General features: G+C 38.2%; 1 protein-coding gene and 1 pseudogene across 2 annotated transcripts in view; both read right to left on the reverse strand.

Moving 5' to 3' along the window:
* The window catches only part of ACYP2 (acylphosphatase 2), a 282,564-nt gene that overhangs the window by 242,916 nt on the left and 17,202 nt on the right, over positions 1 to 22,446 (reverse strand). For both annotated transcript variants that reach the window (XM_058684108.1, XM_058684107.1), the window contains one exon: positions 6,073 to 6,170. In XM_058684108.1, coding sequence (XP_058540091.1) covers positions 6,073 to 6,124 — 52 coding nt within the window. In that variant the 5' untranslated portion in view covers positions 6,125 to 6,170. The remainder of the gene's footprint in view (positions 1 to 6,072; positions 6,171 to 22,446) is intronic.
* Positions 8,683 to 12,617, reverse strand: LOC131485096 (RNA polymerase II subunit A C-terminal domain phosphatase SSU72-like; annotated as a pseudogene).

Consider the following 22,446-nt stretch of genomic DNA (forward strand, 5'->3'; position numbering starts at 1 on the left):
ATTTGCACTATTCAAAGCCATTGGGAAGAGTGATAATTCATCGTAGCACCAAAAGGAAATTAATACTGAGTCTGAGGCATCTGTACTAGTTAGAATTAGGTTCAGCTATAAGGAGTAGAACTCCCTAAATATCAGTAGCTTGAACAAGGTATACTTGAGCAAGTTATGATCTCTCATAAGTCCAGATTCAACAATCCAAGACTTATATAGCAAATCCACCATTACCAGATACCCAGGCTTCCTCTATCTTGTTCTGCCATCCTCAACACATGGTTTCAACATCATGGTTCAAGATAGCTGCTTAATCTCCAGCCATCACATACACCTTCTAACCAAAAGGAAGAAAGAGAAAATAGAGGAAAGCATGCCTTTTCTATATAAAAAACAAAGTTATTGAAAATCGTACACACCATTCAGTTTGTATCTCATAGACAAGTACTTGGCAATATGGGCACACCTAGTTTTAAAGGAAGCTAGGAAGTATAGTCCTTATTCTGGGTGAATTTGTGCCCAGTGAAAAGTAAAGGGTCCTATTCCCAGGGAAAAAGAAGAGAAGAAATAATAAGAACTACTTATAATAACTGTTACAGCATCAATCTCAGCTGAAATTATATTACAAACAGAATCAAAATCCTCAGTAATCCATTGGCTGTCACCCCTGCATCCATCTCTATCAGAACCAGACACATTCAAGCTAAGACTTTTCCTTTACTTTGCACTTGGATGAGTACTGCCGGTTTTGCTTATATGTTTCTTTATCTAAGAATTAAAGGCCAATCAATACCTTTTTGACTGATATCTTTAGATCTATAATATATTATCAGTCAGGTTATTGGTATTTTTGCTGGCTCAAATCAGTCTGTTTCTTTCATGTAATTATACATTTTTCTGCTATGATCCTACAGTTTATTTTCAGAGGACATTCTTATTTCCTCATTCACAAATCCTTGGAAGTCCTTTTCCATGGCCTCAAAGGACAAAAACAAATTACAAAGACATCTGCCATCAGGTTAAAGCCTGGTGCCCACAGATAAGTTTCACTCTTTTCTATGCTCACTGATCGTGGTCAGCCATTCCAATCCTAGAATTGTCTAAAATTTATCCCAAATGGAGCAAATTGTGACCATGTAGCTGAGTAAAAATTCAATACCACTACTTGAAAGATAACTGTGCAATTTGATCTTGAAATTATTTTTGGCTAGAGTCAGGGTTGGTCTAATGAGTGGGTGAAGAGAATATCTATGCTTATTGAATTACAGCACGGTAGGTAAAATTAATACCCCTATTGTGCTGATGAAGAAATTGTGGCCTAGAGAAAGCAAGCAGTTTCTCCAAGGTCTGGGATCTTAAACATTTCACTATTGATATAACTTGAGAAATATGGGGAATGTCTCTGCTGTAAAATATTTCCCCATTAGTTTTCAGGATGCTTGAAATTTAAAACATTCTTTTGGTCTGGAAAGCAAATATACTGGAAAATAAAGCCAACTCTTTACAGAATCCAGAAGGGAAAAATCCTTATGTTCTTTATATCGCCATGACCAATATCTTACTTCATGAAGGCCACCATCATTTCTCACCTGAGTTCCTACAGTAGCCATCCAGCTGGTCTCCAGATTCCCAGATGGCTCCTTCCAATCTGTTCTCCACATTACAGCCAGAAGGATCTTCCCAAAATGCAGATCTGATCATGTTACTCCCTGCTTAAATGCTTACAGACACTCTTCATTGACTTCAGCATAGTCTACAGCAGTAGTTGTCAACTTTATTTGGCAAAATTTTATATAACAAATAATTTTCATCATCATCCCCTCATTATTCTGAAAGCTAATCCCTAGAGAAAATAAAGGATCTACATACACAATTTTAAAAATAATTTTAACACTCAAACTTTAATATAAAGGAGAAATAAAAATAACCTAAACAACATTAGGTCACTTTTAAAAAATGCTTGGCCATGATTACATTAGAAGCAAAAAACTACAAATTTTGAAACAGTGGAGACAGCACTGACCTTCCCCATCCCCACTCCCTACAGACAAGCACTGGTCCAAACTCTTTAATGTGACCTGTAATGTTTTTGTGCTCTGAACTCCCTTCATCTCTCCAGCCAACATTCTCACTAATCAGCTTGTCTTGGGCTTGAATCCTCATAAACTACCTGACTATCCAATTCATACAATGGTTTCTCACTTATTGGTCTTTGAGCAAGAAGTCACTTTCTTGGCCTGGAACTCTTCTTTATCCTCTCTCCAGCTTTACCTGGCTAGTTCCTTTTCATTCATGCCTCTGCTTAGAACTGATTCCTCTAGAAAGCCTCCCCTGACACACCAATAAGATGTGGCATCCCTCCAGAGCATCCTGAAATTTCCTCTATTATAGCATACATCACACTACATTGCAATTTTCTCTTTACCTCTCCAGGCACTCCCTGGACAATGAGTTTTTTTGAGAACATAGACTACTTGTGGTCACTGTTATGGCACACAAGGTTGGCACAGAATTGGCATTCATAATGGCTTATTAAAGAAAAAGGAAGTTGGAGAGCATCAAAATTTAACTTGGTTAAACTGTTTTATATTTCTACTGAAGGACACAATGAAGTTAGGAGTATTACAGTAAGCTATAATGTTTTAGAAACACATTACTTTAGAAAGATGTATAAATGTCAAAAACACAAAATGCATTTTGAAAAAAATAAAATGTAATAAACCTGACAAACATTCCACCAGCCAGGTTATTAAGGTCAACATCAACAGTGATAAGTCATGTTGATAGTATGTACTCTTGATGGGATATGATGAAATGGCACTTTACCTATGTGGTTTTCCTCCCTGAAACCCATAATCCCAGTCTAAACAAAAGAAAAACATCAGACAAATCCCAATTAAGGGGCATTTTACAAAATACCTGATGAGTACTCCTCAAAACTGTCAAGGTCATCAAAAACAAAAAAAGTCTGAGAAGCTGTCATAACCATGAGGAGCTATTAAAGAGATGTAATTATAGGGGCATCTGGGTGGCTCATTTGGTTAGACATCCGACTTTGGCTCAGGTCATGATCTCACAGTTTGTGAGTTCAAGCCCTGCATCAGGCTCTGTGCTGACAGCTTGGAGCCTGGAGCCTGCTTCAAATTCTGTGTCTCCCTGTCTCTCTGCCCTTTCCCTGTTCATGCTGTCTCTCAAAAATAAATAAACATTAAAAATAAATAAATAAAAATAAAAATATATAATAACTAAATGTAATCTGATATCCTAGATGAGATTCTGAAACAGAAAAAGGCAAAACCTAAGGAAATTTTAATAAAATATGGACTTTTGTTAATAATAATGTAGTAATATTTCATCAATTATAATAAATGTACCAGGCTAATATAAGATATTAATAATAGGATAAACTAGGTGCAAGGGCATAAGGGAACAAAATCTTTGCAATTTTTCTGTAAATCAAAAATTATTCTAAAACAAAAAGGTTTGCATTTTTATGGGCTAACCATTTTTTAAATTTTTTCTCAAATATTTATTATTTTTTGAGAGAGAGAGAGACAGAGTGCAAGCAGGGGAGGGGCAGAGAGAGAGAGACGGAGACAGTCTCTAAAGCAGGCTCGAATGTGGGGCTCAAACCCATGAACTGTGAGATCATGACCTGAGCCAAAGTCAGATGTTTAACTGCTTGAGCCACCCACGCCACCCCTATGGGCAAAACACTTAAAAATAGACACAGCATCCAGAAAAAAAAAGTGTATAAATGCAACAAGTCCATGAAAATATTATAAACATCTTCAATCATAAGGCAGACGCAAATGAAGCCATAATGTAATACCACTACAAACACATCAGAATGGTTAAAATGTAAAAGATGGGAAAGTCAAGTGTTTGTGTGGATATAGAGCAACTGAAATTCTCAAACATTGATTATGGGAATGATACAGTTGCTCTAAAAACAAATGAGCAACTTCTTACAAGTTAAACACACTTTCCACAGATCCAGCAATTCCACTCCTAGGTAATTACCCAAGGATAATAAAATATGTACTCTCACACATACATACATACAATGTAAAATGGTATCATCAATCACAAAGATAACAAAAGTAAAAAAGCATTGTCACTTGGAAAATCCTGAAAATCTTGAAATAATGTTCTTAGGTTAGGCGTGCTAAAATATTTAGGGGTAAAGCGTCATGATGTCCACAACTTATTCTCACATGACTCAGCAAAAGAAAAAAGGAAGGAATAATTTTAGAAGGAAGGAAGGAAGGAAGGAAGGAAAGAAGGAAGGAAGGAAGGAAGGAAAGTAGGAAGGAAGGAAAGAAGGAAGGAAGGAGGGTAGAGAGGGAGGGAGGAGAGGGAACAGCAAGTGTGGCAAAAATTTTAAAAATTGGTGAATCAAGATGAAGATCAAGAGAACTGGTAAATCAAGGGAACACCTGGGTGGCTCAGTTGGCTGAGCATCCGACTCTTGATTTTGGTTCAGGTCATGATCTCAGGGTTGTGAGATCAAGCTCTGCATTGGGCTCTGTGCTGGTGGAGTGGGGCCTGCTTGGGATTTTCTCTGTCTCTGTCTCTATCTCTGTCTCTGCTCTCTCTCTCTCTCAAATAAATAAACTTAAAAAAAAAAAGAGAGAGAACTGGTGAAACAAGATGAAGGAAGTGAGGGAGGGAGGAGAGAAAGCAGTAAAACTTGTAAATGGTAAAATGCTAAAAGTTGGTGAATCAAGATGAAGAGATGAATGAGTCATATTATTTTTATGACTTTCCTATACTATACATTTGAAATTAGCAGAATAGAAAGTTGTGGGGGAAAGCAAGATCAGTAATAGCACTGGTAAGTTGATATGAATTTCTCTATTGGTCAAGTTGTTTTTTTTTTATTTTTTTTTTATTTTGCTCAGTGGCTGGAGGTTAGCCAAAGTATGTTGCCTGAGCACTTAAATGTGACTATCTTCACAGAACAGTCTGTGAAATATAACATGTTTTTTAAACTATGAAATATTTATTAAAAGTTTCTCAGATAGTTCAACTAAATTTAGGATTATATGTTTAACACCAGCAGAACTCCGATGTTAAAAACAAAGTTCTATCAAACAACTTCTTTTGTACTCCATGACTCCAGGTCATGTTTAATTTATTTTTCCAGCTGTTTTAGAATCATATAGACATTTTTATTCAGAATCAACCTTAAAAGAAGGTAGAGTAGGCAATAAAGATAAGCTAACCAATTTTTGATTTAAAAGAATGATCCCTTGGGAGCCTGTATGTGTATTTCAACAATGGTACTGTTGCTCAAACATTTTTCAGACTCCCACTCTGGTGTTTCAGAGCCTATTTGTGAATCTCCTAATAAAATCAGTATGGTTATTTTAAATACACCCACATTTTATTTAGGACAAAATGACATGTGAACATGTGATCACTCAACTTATTTGCCATTCTTGAACTCACACGATAGTTGGTATTTTTAAAAAATCATGTCTACCTTAACGAAGTAAAAATTGCCAAAATAAATGCTATTCAAAAAAGAGTTTCATGTCTGTAAAATTAGAAACAAATAAGAGCTCTTATTTTAGGCCAGAGGTGGACAAATATTCTCTGTAAAGTTTCAAACAGTAAACATTTCAGGCTCTGTTGGTCGCATGGATTCTGTCACAACGAATCAGCTCTTGTACTGTAGTATGTAAGTAGCCTTAGACAGTACTTAAATGAATGAGCTTACCTGCATTCCAATAAAATTTTAGTTACAAAACCAGTTTTTGGAACACATTTGGCCTACAGGCCCCTGTTTACAGACCCGTGTTTTAGGTAATAATAGATAACTGACATAAATACAGTTGATCCTTGAACAACATGGGGCTTATGGGTGCCCATCCCTGGGCAGTCAAAAATCTGTATATAATTTCTGACTCCCCCAAAACTTAACTACTAATAGCCTATTATTGACCAGAAACTTAACTGATAACATAGTTAATTAAGACATATTTTGTATTACATGTGTTATACATTGTATTCTTACAATAAAGTTAGCTACAGAAAATGTTATTAGGAAACATTATTAGGTGTCATAAGGGGCACCTGGATGGCTCAGTCCATTAAGCATCTGACTCTGGATTTTGGTAGACTCCATTCTTCAGGAAGTAATTGGAGGTCAGCTTACTCAGTATCAACATAATCTTTGTTTAAAAGGGAGAAAAACACATAAATATAAAACACAGCATACACACAAAAAACTCAATATCAAGGGGCACCTAGGTGGCTCAGTTGGTTAAGTGACTTCGGCTCATGTCATGATCTCATGGTTCATAAGTTCAAGCCCACATCAGGCTTTTCGCTGACAATGCAGAGCCTGCGTGAGATTCTCTCTCCCTCTCTCTCTGCCCCTCCTATGTTTGTGCCCTCTCTCTCTCTCTCTCTCTGAGTGAATAAACTCAAAAATTTTAAAAGAAAAAAAAACATCAATGTCAAAATGATAATGTGACCAATTAATAGTGAGTAAAATATTAGTTTGTTCAAAACAATCAAAGAGAATACAAGGTGAAAGCAATCTACAGAGTACTTCTAGCATTTTTATTAATTTCATCACCACATGAAAACAAAACATATTTCTTTGTCATTCACAAATAGTATTTTTTTTATTTTAATTTTTTTTTTTAATTTTAGAGAAAGAGTGTAAGAGTGGGGAAGAAGGGCAGAAGGAGAGAGAAAGAGAATCCCAAGCAGGATCTGCACTGTCAGCACAGAGCCCGATGCAGAGCTCAATCTCACCAAACGTGAAATCATGACCTGAGCCAAAATCCAGAGTCAGATGCTTAACCTACTGAATTAGCCAGGTGCCCTGGCATTCACAAATTTTAAAAAATAAAACTAAAAATATTTTCTCAGACAGTGATTGATGTTTGCAAATGCTTGAAATAAAGAGCAAGAACCATAAACAATTCTATTTAAACAAAGGGTGCAAAGTCTTTGTTCATTTAAAAACATTTATTAGAACTAATGATTACAATTTTCACATCTTCAGAGGAAAAGAGATCTGAAATGTGGCCTGCACTAACATTTCATACTTACTGGACCATTTTGATGTTTCCCCACTACACTAGTTGTTCTCAGATGTAATCTTTGAATGCATCAATATCATCTGGGAATCTGTTAGAAATGCAAATTCTTACCTCAGACTTCCTGAATAAGAAACTCTGGGAGTGGGGCCCAGAGACAACCATCCAGGGGATACTGACGCACACACAGGTTTGAGAACTACTGGTCTACATCTAGGCAGATGTTTATGTAGCTACCAAAAAAGAGAAAGAGCCATACTCTTCAGTTGTTAGGTCCCAGCACAGGCCCATCTCAAATCTCCTTCTCCTTACCAGCTTGGATCTAAAGGAGGGGAGAGTGAAAATGGATTACAGATGGGAGCCCACTCATAACTGGTACTCTTCTTGCTCATCACCAATCACCTAACCCACATGTAGACTTAACATAGTAGTACATGAGGCATCTACACTTTCTCACTCAGCTAAAACTCAAGGACTAAGAATGCATACTGGGGACAGGGAGGAATACTATTTTTCATAAGAAGAATTACAGAGCAACTGACTCCTAAACCGTGTGTATATATAACATCAATTGCAATAATATCTTTTTTGAATTTTTAAAAATGTTTATTTATTTTTTAGAGAGATAGAGACAGAAGTGTGAGCAGGGGAGGGGCAGAGAGAGAGGGAGACATAGAATCTGAAGCAGGCTCCAGGCTCCGAGCTGTTGAGCTGTCAGCACAGAGCCTGACACAGGGCTCCAACTCACAGTGAGATCATGACCTGAGCTGAAGTCGGACGCTTAACTGACTGACTGATCCACCAAGGTGCCCCTATCTTAGGCATATTTTTAAGAGATCCATTAGAACCTTTACTTTTATGAAATTCATTTATATATGACATGTTTTTATATAATTATGGGGGATAAAATGTCCCTGAAGTAACTGCACTCTCAGAATGTGATGAAAATTCACCTCCAAATACAGAAGCACATGAACACATTGCTTTCAGTTTCTTTCTGTTTGGCTTTAACTCCTGCCTGATCAAAGAAATTAGAACTCTATAAATTAACAATTTATAGAATTAAAACAATTTTTTAAAATAATTATGGATGTAACTAATGAATGAAAATCCTACTTTATGCACTGTGTTATAATACGCTTTAGTGGTTGAGGAGGTTATAAACTAAAATAAAATTAAAAACAAAATTAAAATAAAATTTTTAAAAAGGTACTGGAATAGCCAGTTAAGAGGTTCAGAGGCTAAAACAACAAGGGAACCAAGGTCAGCAGCAGGACCCTCCAAACAGATGTGGAAATTGAATGGATATTTTTTAATGTTTATCTATTTATTTTTTGAGAGACAGAAGGGGAGAGGAAGAAGGAGAGAGAGAATTCCAAACAGGCTCTGTGCTGTTAGCACAGAGCTCAACCTGGGCTCCATCTCAAGAACCATGAGGTCATGACCAGAGTTGAAATAAGAGTCAGACACTTAACCAACTGAGCCACCCAGATGTCCCAAAACTGAATGGGTTTTTGAAGGATGGATGTGTAGGGAGATGGGAATGAAAGTTCCAGATAGGCATATGCCATGAGCAAAGACTATGAATACTTTGCATATATGAAGAATAATAGAGTAGACAAATTTAGCTGGAGTAGGAAATCCATACAGGAAAAATTCAGTAGATTAGGTCCATTTCACTAAATGTACTACGTACATTTACTTAAATGTCAGGCTGGGGCATTTGACTTGTTCTGAGAGCAATGAAGAACTATTTAAAATTCTAGGGACATGATGAAAGCAGTATTTTAGGAAGATTGATTTGACTAAATGTGTAGAGTAGATTACAGTTGAGCTTCTCAAGTTGTAAAATGCATATGAAATCACCTGGGATCCCATTAAAATGCAGATTCTGATTCAGTAGGTCTGGGGTGTAGGCTAAGATTCTAACACAATGCCAGTGATTCCCAGACTATTGGTCCTCAGACAGCACTTTGAATAGTGGAGGATTAGGGTATGGTTCTAAATTCAAGATATCCCCTGTGGTCTAATATTGAAGTAGGAAGAGAAAGCATGCCATAAGGAAAATAACTTTTTTTTAATACAAAGAGATATAGCTAGAAAGATGATAAATAAATTACAAAATACTAAAATTATTCTATTTGCCTTATAAGAAGGCAAGAAAGAACCAAAGAACAACAATGGGTTGGAAAAATAGAAAGTAGTCAAACCATAATGATAATCACATGCAATGAAATAGATTAGAGTCACACATATATAGTTAACTGATTTTCTGACAAAGTCTCAGAGACAATTGGGTGGAATCTTCTCAATAAATGGTACTGAAACAATTGGATATTAATGTGCCCCATCCCCCCCAAAAAAGAACCTTGCACTATGTTGAAAAATTAACCAAACATTAATCGTGGACCTAAATGTAAAATGTAATAAAACTATAAAACTTCTACAAGAAAGCTTAGCAGCAAATCTTTGTGACTTCAGTTTAAACAAAGATTGCTTTGCTTACAACACCAAATGCACTATTCATTAAAACACACACACACACACACACACACACACACACACACACACACACAAATGGATTAATTTGGCTTCATCAAAATTCAAAACTTATCTTTCAAAGACACCTTTAAGAAAATGAAAATACAATCCACAAACTAGGCGAGAATATCTGCAAATCACGTATCTGATAAAGGATTTGAATCCAGAATTTACAAAGAACTCTCAAAATTCAATGAGAAATACAACCACCCAATAAAAAGAAGGGGCAAATTAAAAAAAATAATAATAACTTTTTTACAAATTTATGATGCTAGTCTGTTTACCTGTTTGCAAGAATAGACATTTCTCATTCAAGCAGCTAAAAAGAAAGTGAGAGCTATAAAAAAAAGAACATAAGAGTGGCATCTGGGTGGCTCAGTTGGTTAAGCATCTGACTCTTGATTTCTGCTCAGGTCATGAGAGCATGGTTCATGAGATCAAGCCCCAGGGCAGGCTCTGTGCCAACAGCAAAGAGCTTCCTTGTGATTCTCTCTCTTCCTTCTCTCTCTGGCCCTCCCCCCAATCATGCAAGCCCTCTAGCTTGCTCTGTCTCAAAAATAAATAAATAAACAACAACAACAACAAAAAGAGCCTAAGAGAATCTTACAGAAACAAATGCAAAAAGTATGGTACAATGCCCCCCTGGGGAAATGGAAAGGAACCAGACACTGCTCTCTCATCCTCTCTGGTACATGCTCTCCCATCTTCTCATGCTTCCTTCTTCTTACTCATCTTCAGTTTGCCCATTAGGACTCTCACTCCTGACTCTGAATAACTTTCAGTTGAAGTGCCCACCACCATCTTACTGCAGGCTTGTAAGTCTCAGTTCAAGTTCTCAGGAGAGAACCAGCTTGGACCAGTCTTTGGATTGGTCATGAAGGTCAGGAGTCCATCTCTGGTTCAATCATCTATTACCTAGACAGAGTCTTTCTTGTAAGATTTCAGGGTCTATAAGTGAAATGAAGATGGACAGTTGGGCATGGTAAACAAATAGATGAAAAAATTTGTCAAAATGACAGGTGGGAAGACTCTCAGGTTCAGCTGAGGTCTCTATTGTTTGTATAACATATGTCAAGTACTTCCCTTGCTCTAAAGGCATGTGCTTTTCTGAGCATGTTAAAACATTGAGAAACCAAAAAAAAAAAAAAAAAAAAAAAATTGAGAAACCAGTTCTGTCAGCCCTAAGGTATCTTCCTCCAGAGTATATGAGTTGATGAAAAATTCACTGAGGTTGAAGAAGCAGGTGGTGAGGTCTGTTCCCTGTGTTGTTATGCATTCCCTTCCCCTAGCCCACACGCATGAGACAACATGGGAGTGCTTGTGCCTCACATGAAAGATTTTCAAGAGAATCACTTGTAGAGCTTGAAATTTGGGGGTATGTGGGGATTGTTGTCTCACTTTGAAAATGCTAAAAGGAAAAGGCTGTGGCTACATCAGCCAGAGACGGAAGAGCCAAGGGAGTGAAGGGCAGGAGAGAGGGATGCAGTCCCAGGAGTGAGCTGCCCTCAAGCTGATGTGGAGGTAGGTGGGACTTGAACACAGTACAATCCTACAGGAAGAAACTAGCCTGGATTTAAAGGGTTCCTGCCCCTTTAAGGAGCAATACTATCTCAAATGTGGAACTTCTAATGTGGATTAGATTTTTCCCTATCTAAGAATTATCTGAGGGGTGCCTGGGTGGCTCAGTTGGTTAAGCGTTCAACTCTTGGTTTTGGTTCAGGTCACAGTCTCATGGCTTTGTGGGTTGGAGCCCTGCTGTGCTGACAGCCTGCTTGGGATTCTCTCTCTCTCCCTCTCTCTGCCTCTCCCCCACTCACACTGTCTCTCTCTCAAAATAAATAAACCTAAAAAAAAAAAAAGAGAATTATCTGAAATTATGAGAGCTGACCAAGATTTTGTAGGGAAGGCTGAATCTTCAGAGCTGGTTTAAATGGAGAATGGGGGTGGGGGAGGGGAGTCTTGCCTGCACCCTTCAAGTCCAACAGCTTCTTTATTTTTTTCATTTTTTATTTTTCCTAATAAGATAAAGCCCACTGCTTTATTCTGGTTATTTGTACATTCCAGCAACTTTTGGGGGGAAGGGAAAGAAACTACAAAGAAAGACACAGACATATGGGGGGAAATATACTATAAACCGTTGTTTTCATTTTTGGTTAAAGAAAAAAAAACTTTATAATCAATATCCCACTCATAAGATAGAAAAAACTTGATGTTTTTAATGTGGCATTTGTGTCCATCTTCTCATTTCATATGTACAGTTTATTTGGGTACTACTACTATCCACTGGCAGAATACCTAAAAGCAAACACAAATATCAGAAAGGAAAAAGCATTAACATGAGGAAGCTCAAGAAGATGGGTTCAAAAGGGTGCGCAGCCCACTGGGCACCAGGCCAGGCAGGTCAGTCGAAGCAGACTACGTTCACGAAAGCCCTGTGGCTCTTCTCCAACTCCTGCAACAGCTCATCAGTCTAATTCTTCATGTTTTCCATGTGCTGAATGCACCGGCATAGTTCACAGATGAACGCCCCAGGGTGGCCTCTCCATGGCTGCCCTGGATGTCCACATTGCACACTGGCTAGCAGGTCTCCTGCTCTCTGGAATTGAGATCTTCAACCATCTGGTGGGTTGGTCACTCTCTCTTCACAGGTGAGGATCAGATCAAACAGATCTTTACAGTTCTGGAGACTTTCTGGCCAGGACTTGATTCTCTTACTTCTGTCCAACATATGTAAAATGCTATTCTGTCCTTCCTAAGGAGATCATTGTGCATCTGATCATACACAGTTTCAAAATTCTAAGTATCTGGCTTGTCATGTGTCATTCCTGAAAACTTGACATGAGTTCCTGTTCCAAAGAACAGGACACTGACTTCCCATTTGCTGAGGATGTTGTGCGCCTGCATGCTCCGTTCTGGTTTCTCCAGCACACCACCACCACCTGCAGCAGCAAACACTGCAAGGCGGCAGTCACATGCACTTGATGTACCCCCTGGCAGGTTCTTTAAACCAATGTTGCAGTAAATGCAAAATTATGTCACCCCAATGGTGGTTGTGGTCTAGCAGCCTAAAAACAGAACTTGGAGTTAAAGATTTGTTAGTTTTTCAGCTTCAATTTCTTTCTTGATATAAAACTGTGTTTCATGTGGGATTTAGAACCCAACACAAAGCATGCTAGAAATGATAATGAAGTAGATCTTTAGGAAAGGGCTTTATGAATCAAGAAAGAATGACAAATCAGGGAAAGAAGGAGCAATATATTCTTCCATAAAAGTGACACGAGATTTCCTAATGAAAATTTATGACAGACTGAAGAATGGAAAAGCTAGCCTAATGGTATCCTGTACTTTGAGATCATCAAGTAAAAGCAATCCTGCAGCCTCAATTTAGCTTAACTAAACTATGTGAAGATAAACACTACCTCAGCCCCACGTTACCTTCGGCAAGGGAGCCCAGAAGCTGAAGAGGAAGGTCTTCCATACAAACGAAAAGGCTTTTATTCCCTGTGCCCTGCCCTCTAGGATTCCACTACGCTTCTCAAAGAAAGATTCTATTGTAACCACAGATTCATATCCAGTGCCCTCACTTGCATGTCATTTTGTTTTGTATACATTTCTCATTTCTCATGCTGACTGCTAAGTTAATTCATTCAATTTTTTTTGTTTTCTTCTTGCAGAGCCTTCTCTGTGTCCGGCACCATTCAATAAGCTCCTCATGGAACTTATATTTGAGTGTGTGGCAGTGCAGGTAATAAACAATACATCCATTAAAGTATATCAGATGATAGTAAATGTTTTATTAAACAAAAAATGGCAGGGGAAATGAATAGAGATTGTGGGGAGATGAATTTAAAATAGGGGATCAGAGAAGGCCTCTTGAGAAGGCCATGATTTGAACAAAGACTTGAAGGTAGAAGCATCTAGGAATATTCAAGGAACAGCAAGAAGTTAGGATAGCTGGAGGAGAGGGAGAGGGTGAGGGAGGGATCGGGTGGGAGAAGAAAGAAGGGCCAGATCACATGGGAACTCTTAGCTACTATGAGGACTTTGGCTTTTACTCTGAATGAGATGGGAAGCCATTCAAGGGCCAAAGAGTGACATGACTTGACTGATGTTTTAATAGGACCATTCTGGATAAAGATGATAGGGGATGGAATGCCAGGGTCAGTCAATCACCTGGGAGGCTCTTGAAACAGCCCAGGCAAGAGATGATAAAGGCAAGGACTGTGGGCCAGAGTGGCAGCCCTTGGAGGAAATGAGGATGGGAGGAATAAGCAGATTCAAAAGTAACTCCCTGAATGCCACAGTAAGGTGTTGGGCTTGTATTTGGCAGAGGCAAAACAGAGAGGCAAATGCAAAACAAATTTAAATTCATTAACTAACCTATCAAGGGGAAATTGACTATTGCAGGAGTATTTTAAATCAGTAAAGTCTACTGGTGCTTTTCAAGTATAAACCTTTCAGGTATAGATATTCTGGAAACCAGAAGAGACTTGAAACCATTTAAAACTTATATAAGATTCTTTGAAAGCATTTATGAATTTGACAAAATATCTTACTCAAGGAAAAAATCCCCTAGAAGGAAAAAAAACAAAAACAAAACAGATATTAGATTTTCTTTTTAAAAGCCACACCAAAGGAGATATAAATAGAAAAAAGCTGAAAATACACCTAGATGTCACAATGTGCCAGATTATCATCTGATATTTCCAATAAACATCTAATACCAAAAGTACCAAAACTCAGTGCTAAATGACACAAACCATTTAGAACAAGTAAAGGGCAATCAGTGGAAATAAAAAAGGACTCAAAGCAAAGTATGGCATTAAATGTATGTGACTTGAAAAGGGATTAAGAACCGCACAGCAGGGGCCTCGCTCTATTATGATAACAGAGATAGAGACAGACAGACAACTACAAAAAATGCTATGTATTCATGAAGTATAACCTAATACAAATTTGAGAATGGAATAATACAAAGCAGGAGACATTTTTGAAATGTCATCAAACAGTGCCAGTGAATATTATTTCTGCCAGGGAACAGCAAGAGAGAATGTTTTATTCAAGAGTATCCAAGGAAATAAAAGTTATATTTAAATGGGACATTTCTCACTACATCAAAAATTTTTAATGAAAAATAGAAAAGCAGCTTCTGGGGATAAAAGTGTTATATTTTTGTTCTGGGAATAAAAGTGTTATACACATATGTTCTCATAATAAATGATTATAGGTATCCCCTGCTTTTTGAAAGTTCACGTTATGCCACTTTGCTCTTGTGAAAGACCTCCACTGGTACCTATTTGTGCTAACTGAAAGAAATCCAAAGAGGATTTTTGCTTTGAATAAAAAAGGTGAGAAGCGCAAAGAGTGTTCCGTGTTGGTTTTGCAGCAGAACAAATTTATGTGATAGAGGCAGTTGCATACCTAGAGCAGCAAGAGCAGCACCACCCAGCTCCTTCCTGGGAACTACATTCAGCGTCTCAGCACCAAGACGGCATAGCTTTGAACTGTGTCTATGAGCGTTTGTGCTTTATCTTGATTTATGTTGTACATCCATTAGCAACATGTGTTCTAAGGCCTCAAAAAAGCCTAAGAGGTTACTTTTTGGGTCTGGGAATGCTAAAAAAAAATTCCATATAAACTAATGGTAATTGCTTCTTCCCTTTGCGTCATTTCAGCTTATGAAAAGTTTCATAGAGACATTCTACTTTCAAATAGAGGGGGGAAACCTGTACTTAGTATTTAATAGCTCGATTCTCAGTGTTAAAATGAGACAGGCCAAACAGAGGTTTAACAATTTATTTTACTTTGTCACCAGGCAGGCATGATTATTAGCAGTGCAACGTGTTTTTAGCCTTTTGTTTTTTCCTTATCTTTCTCCTAAGTAAAATAAAGGAGGGTAGTTCTCTCCAAAGTGATAGAAGAGAGAGAGTGAGTGATTCCAATAAATTACATACTCTCCTTTGATATTTAGGACAAATATCTATACCACTCTCTTTTCCCTATCATATTTGTCTATCCCTTAAGTACCCTGAAAGCTTCTGGAACATTGCAGTTTCTCTCCAATTACATCACCCCTGACAACTTCAACATCCCTGTCCATGACGTTTTGACAACCTGACCTTGTGTTTTCTCAGCCTGATTGACTTCTTGCCACCTACCTTCTGTGCATCTTGAATCTGCTCAACCTCTCACAATTTAAACAAATGTCCATCCCCAGCCATCACCTCTCATCTCGTCATTTCCTCCGTTCTACTGAAGCTGGTATTTGTCCTCAGAGTAACATAAATTCCATCAATCCTCATCTAGTACTGCTATGGTTAAGGCTAGAGATTGTAGAGTCAGTCTGTCTAGGTTTAAATCCTGACCCGCTCTTCCCTAGCCGAGTGACCAGAGACAAATTACTTAATCCCTTTATGCCCTAAATTTCTCACAGGCTTCCTGTGAAGGTTAAATGAGATAATCCACATAAACCTGTCACACACTAAATCCATGATGAACATTAGCCAGTGGTATCAGTATTCTAATTTGCTTCACTTGTCCTTTGTGAAGCCTGGTCACTGTAGTGATCTTGGTTTTCTCCCGCTCTGGTTAGTACTAGTCCCTTCCATTGTTCACGTTTTTCATCTCAGCTCCTGGATTAATTTAAACCTTGACTGCTTCCTAAATCTAATTGGACTCTAACTCTAGACCACTGGGGACACTCAGGAATTTTTTTTTATAATTAATCTCTTCTTGAGTCCTTATTCCATTCCCCACAACAGCTACTCTAAACCACCTCTATTTTCCTAAAGTCCCCAAATCTTGCCCTGCCTGAAATATTTTTATGACATAAGGTTGTCTCCTACTTGCCCAAGAAGACAGAGGCCACCCTATTACAGAGAAAGCTTCTCCTATACTTTAGTTTTTTCCCATGAAGAAGGAACCCAATGAATGTAACTCCTGGCTTCTCTGCCTCTGTATTCACTTTCCCTTCAGGGAAGTGGAATGACTCACTTAACTGTTAAGTTTATGCAGAATAAATCAGCATTCTCTAAGTAGCCTTTAGATCTCTTGGCAGCCAGCAGGCCCACACAGCTCGGACCAATCATTCTCTCACTGGCCATAGGATGCACAGGAGACCAGCTGCCTCTAGAGGACCTAGGGAAATCTGTAGTTTGGAAAGGGAGTATAGCTCTTAAGTCAGAAGACCTCCCAACAGACAGATGTTGAGGAATATTAAAAAATCAAAACAAAAAACTGGGAATTTAGAGGAGCTATATAAATTCAGAGGTATGAGTGGACTTCAGAACGTTTTAACTTTGGCAGTTGTATGGGCTTTTAACAGCTACAGTCTGGGACAAATGCTGGGAAGGATATGGAGCAACAGGAATGCTCATGCATTACTGGTGGGAATACAAAATGGTATAGCCATTTTGGTAGACAACCTGATAGTTTCTTACTAAATTAAACATACTCTTAGCATACAATCCAGCAGTCACACTTGATATTTATCCAAAGGGACTGAAAGCTTATGTTCATACAAAAATGTGTACGTGGATGTTTAGAGCAGCTTTATTCATAAATTAAGCAAGATCTATTTCAGTCGGTAAATGGATAAACAAACTGTGACACATCCAGTCAACAGAATATTATTAGGCACTAAAAAGAAATAAGCTATCAAGCCATCAAAAGGACATGGTGGAATATTAAATGCATAATATTGAATGAAAGAATCCCATCCTAAAAGGGCTACATGTTGTATGACTCCAACTATATGACATTCTGAAAGAGGCAAAATTATGGAGAAAGTAAAAAGATAAATGGTTGCCAGGAGTTGAGGAAGGAGGGGTGCAGAGGCAGGGCAGATAATTTTTGAGATACTATACTGGTGGATAGATGTCATTACATATTTGCTCAAACCTATAAAATATATAACACCAAGAGTGAACCCTAAGGTAAACCATGGACTTTTGGTGATAATGATACCTTGATGTAGGTTCATCCTTTGTAAAAAAATGTACCACTCTGATGCAGGATGTTGATAGTGGGGCAGGTTGTACATGTGTGGGGTTAAAGGATATGCAGGAACTCTTCTCTGCACTTTCCACTCAATTTTTCTGTGAACTTAAAATCACTCTAAAAAATAAAGTCTATTCAACAACAACAACAACACCTATGCTAAGGAGGTTTCATTGTCTAACAGAGGGTATTTTTGAAAATACAGATTCTTACACTTCATCTCAGAACTACTAAATCATTTCTGTAGGAAGAGGATATAGGAATCAGTATTTTTTTGCATGCAGTTGTTAAATAATAATAAGCACCCAGGTAATTATTTTGATCAGACAAATTTGGGAAACATTGGTTTAGGCTCTTCTATACCTGAAAGCAGTTACAGCAACTGATGGCCAAGGATTACAACTGTTGGCTCCGAAGATACAAGCAGTGTTAGGGAACAGAGTTCACTCTAAATGCAGCTCAAGGCATTGGTATTCTTCCATGTTCCCTTTGTAGTTAGAATGCCACATAGCATATTTGGATCAACTGAATGTGAATGGAAGTGATGTGAGTAAAAGAGACATGTGCTATTCTTGGGCAGAAGTGTTTTAGAGACAGGGCATAACTTGTTACATTCCCTTGTCCTGCTATGTGGACCATGGAAAAACTTGTGAAGATTGTGACATCCTAGTTCCTTAAGTGAATACAGTGTGAACAGAATTCCCTGCCAATCCACAATGGATGTGTAGTATAAGTGAAAAATAAACTGTTGTTGTCTTAAGCCACTAACATTTTTAAAAAATGTTTATTTATTTATTTTGAGGGAGCATGTGAGCAGCAGGGAGGGGGCAGAGAGAGAAGGAGTGAATCCTAAGCAGGCTCCATGCTGTCAGCACAGAGCCTGATGTGGGGCTCAATCCCACAAACTGTGAGATCGTGACCTGAGCTGAAATCAAAAGTCAGATGCTTAATCAAATGAGCCACCCAGGTGCTCCTTAAGCCACTCACATTTTGAAGTTCTTTGTTCCTGTAGCATAACATACCCTATCCTGACTGATAGAGTCTTCAAACTCTACAAATTTTTTAATTAAATTTTTTAATGTTTATTTATTTTTGAGAGAGAGAGAGAGAGAGAAAGAGAGAGAGAGAGAGAGAGAGAGAGAGAAAACACAGGCAGGGGAGGGGTAGAGAGAGGTAGGGACAGAGGATCCAAAGCAGGCTCTGTGCTGACAGCAGAGAGCCCGATATGGGGCTGGAACGTGTGAACCTTGAGATCATGACCTGTGCTGAAGGTGGATGCTTAACCAACTGACCCATCCAGGTGACCAAAACTGTACAAATTTCTAAGATTCACTAGAGAACAGTATCTCAAATGCTAGTCTGAGACAGGAATTAATATAAATAGCAAATTATCCACCCTAGAAATGGAAAATTCAGTGTGCCAAATTTAACAGCTCCTAATTACATTTATGTTCACAGAACATCAATTACTGAGTCTTGTATCAAATCACCTATCTGGGTAAAGCTAATACTCAGAATCTCTCTGCCTCCAGAGTCTTTTACATGGTATTTAACAACACCAATAAATGTGCTTTGAGAACAAAATTTTGCCCGGAATGACAACACCAGTGACTGGGGAATAGCTTTTTCTAAATCTGATGGGAGTGGGAACAGGAATGCAATAATTTTGTATGTCTTATTGACTCTTTTGATTCTCTAGAAACTCAGTAAGAGACTTGATACTAAACTAATAAAATGTTTGACTAAGCTACAACTGTTTACAAAAAATTCCAACCCTATTTAAGTCTTGCAAAACTCTTCTATGGCACAAGAACAGACACTCACATCAATGGAACAGAATAGAGAACCCAGAAATGGACCCACAAATATATGGCCAACTAATCTTTGACAAAGCAGGGAAGAATATCCAATGGAATAAAGACAGTCTCTTCAGCAAGTGGTGCTGGGAAAGCTGGACAGCGACATGCAGAAGAATGAACCTGGACCACTTTCTTACACCATACACAAAAATAAACTCAAAATGGATGAAAGACCTCAATGTAAGACAGGAAGCCATCAAAATCCTTGAGGAGAAAGCAGGCAAAAACCTCTTTGATCTTGGCCACAGCAACTTCTTACTCAACACATCTCCAGAGGCAAGGGAAAGAAAAGCAAATATTAACTACTGGGACCTCATCAAAATAAAAAGCTTCTGTACAGCAAAGGAAACAATCAGCAAAACTAAAAGGCAACTGACAGAATGGGAAAAGATATTTGCAAATGACCTATCAGATAAAGGGTTAGTATCCAAAATCTACAATGAACTTATCAAACTCAACACCCCCAAAAAACAAATAATCCAGTGAAGAAATGGGCAAAAGATATGAATAGACACTTCTCCAAGGAAGACATCCAGATGGCCAACCAACACATGAAAAACTGCTTCATATCACTCATCATCAGGGAAATACAAATCAAAACCACAATGAGATACCACCTCACACCTGTCAGAATGGCTAACATTAACAACTCAGGCAACAACAGATGTTGGCAAGGATGCAGAGAAAGAGGATCTCTTTTGCATTGTTGGTGGGAATGCAAGCTGGTGCAGCCACTCTGGAAAACAGTATGGAGGTTCCTCAAAAAATTAAAAATAGAACTACCCTATGACCCAGCAATTGCACTACTAGGCATTTATCCAAGGGATACAGGTGTGCTGTTTCAAAGGGACACATGCACCCCCATGTTTATAGAAGCACTATCAACAATAGCTAAAGTATGGAAAGAGCCCAAATGGCCATCAATGGATGAATGGATAAAGAAGATGTGGTATATATACACAATGGAGTATTACTCGGCAATCATAAAGAAATCTTACCATTTGCAACTACGTGGATCAAACTGGAGGGTATTATGCTAAATGAAATTAGTCAGAGAAAGACAAAAATCATATGACTTCACTCATATGAGGACTTCAAGAGACAAAACAGAAGAATACAAGGGAAGGGAAACAAAAATAATATAAAAACAGGGAGGGGGACAAAACAGAAGAGACTCTTAAATATGGAGAAAAAACTGAGGGTTACTGGAGGGGTTGTGGGATGGGGGACGGGCTAAATGGGTAAGGGGCACTAAGGAATCTACTCCTGAAATCATTGTTGCACTATATGCTAACTAATTTGGATGTAAATTTAAAAAAATAAAAAATAAAAAATTATGAAAAAAAAGAACTAATAAAAAAAAAACTCTTCTAAGATTGAATGAAATATGAAACAGAAAGGATGAATTCTGGACATTATATTTCTTTGAAGTTGAAATTTCAAAGGCAAGAGAATTTGAGCTTAATCAGATTTGTTTAGACTTAAATTGTCAAGGAGTTTTATTTTTTTTTTATTAAAAAAATTTTTTTTAATGTTTATTTATTTTTGAGAGAGACAGAGACAGAATGCAAGTGGGTTAGGGGCGGAGAGAGAGGGAGACACAGAATCCGAAGCAGACTGCAGGCTCTGATGTCAGCACAGAGCCCAATGTGGGGCTCGAACCCACAGAGTTGTGAGATCATGACCTGAGCCAAAGTCAGGCGCTCAACCGACTGAGTCACCCAAGTGCCCCTTAAATTGTCAAGGAGTTTTAATCTTTAGACTTTTATTTTTCCTGAGAATGGGAATTTGATAATGGGAGGGAGTTTTTGGTGAAATTTGAAGGGTCTCCGTGTTGACTGTATTTTATTATTGAAGTACCTCAATAGTGCTATGTAATCTCATTATAAGCCCTCTTATATGTGAGATTGGACAATACTACTGAATATAATTGGTAAGGAAAATAGAGGAATGGATTTTCAGATTTGGAGTTTCTATAATCAATATACTATTTGTGGTAGTTATAGAACATGGCCTGTTTTATGTCTTGTCCTAGCAGCTTCTCTCATGTAGGGCTCCTGGAAGGGAGCTTAGGTTGGTTGTGAAAGTACATACAGCTTATACTGTTCTAGCACCATCCCATAGGCCCTAAACCATGCTAGCACCATCTGATCTTCCCACAGTTCCCTTGGTTTACCTGAAAAATTGAGCCCACAAAACTTCTCTTCAATTTTAACTGCTACCCTTAGATGAAACTTTAATACACCAAGTAGGATTCCTTTTGGGGGCATCTTTGTGTAATTTGTGTTTTGTTCTGCTTTGTTTTGGCTTTCTCTGCCTCCTATCACATGTGAATCTTGCTGCTCTCATGATGTGTCCCCACCTGTGTATATTTGGAGGTTCATACCTTGCTACCTAAATGTGCTATTGATGTTGTTCATGGGTTTGAGATTTTGCTAACTTGCTCTGTTTTTGTAGGAAGCTATGAGGATATTTAAAAACCATTCCACTTTCAACTTCACAAAATGCTCTTTGCTTTTTTTGTGATCCTTTCATGTAGCAAAGATAATTATATATGTTCACCAAATCTCTTTTCATATTTCTTCTATATTCCCTGTCCATCCCCCCAACACCCTCCCCAAATGAAGCATGACCCAGGGACTAGTCCTGCCTAGTGAAACATGAATGGAAATAACAAGTGTCACTTCACAGTGGTGGCAGTGAGACCCCTCTGCACCACTCCTTCATCTCTCTCTTCCCCTTTGGTCATTAGCATACAACCTAAGGACTGAAGCAGCCAGCCTCAATGGTCTCAGCAAAGAAGATAACAATCTAGAGTAGAGTTTGCACTAGTGAGAAATGAACGTTTAAGTCTTCTGCCACTACTCTCTTGGAGTTGCTGCTATAGCACAAACCCAGACTACCCAGACTTCACCTCTTCCTTGTAAATATGCTCAAGTATCTCCTATCCCCCACCCCCCAAAAACAAACTTTCCCCTAGTCCTTAAATTATCATATAT

Source organism: Neofelis nebulosa, chromosome 9, assembly GCF_028018385.1.
Source record: "Neofelis nebulosa isolate mNeoNeb1 chromosome 9, mNeoNeb1.pri, whole genome shotgun sequence".
NCBI lineage: Eukaryota > Metazoa > Chordata > Mammalia > Carnivora > Felidae > Neofelis > Neofelis nebulosa.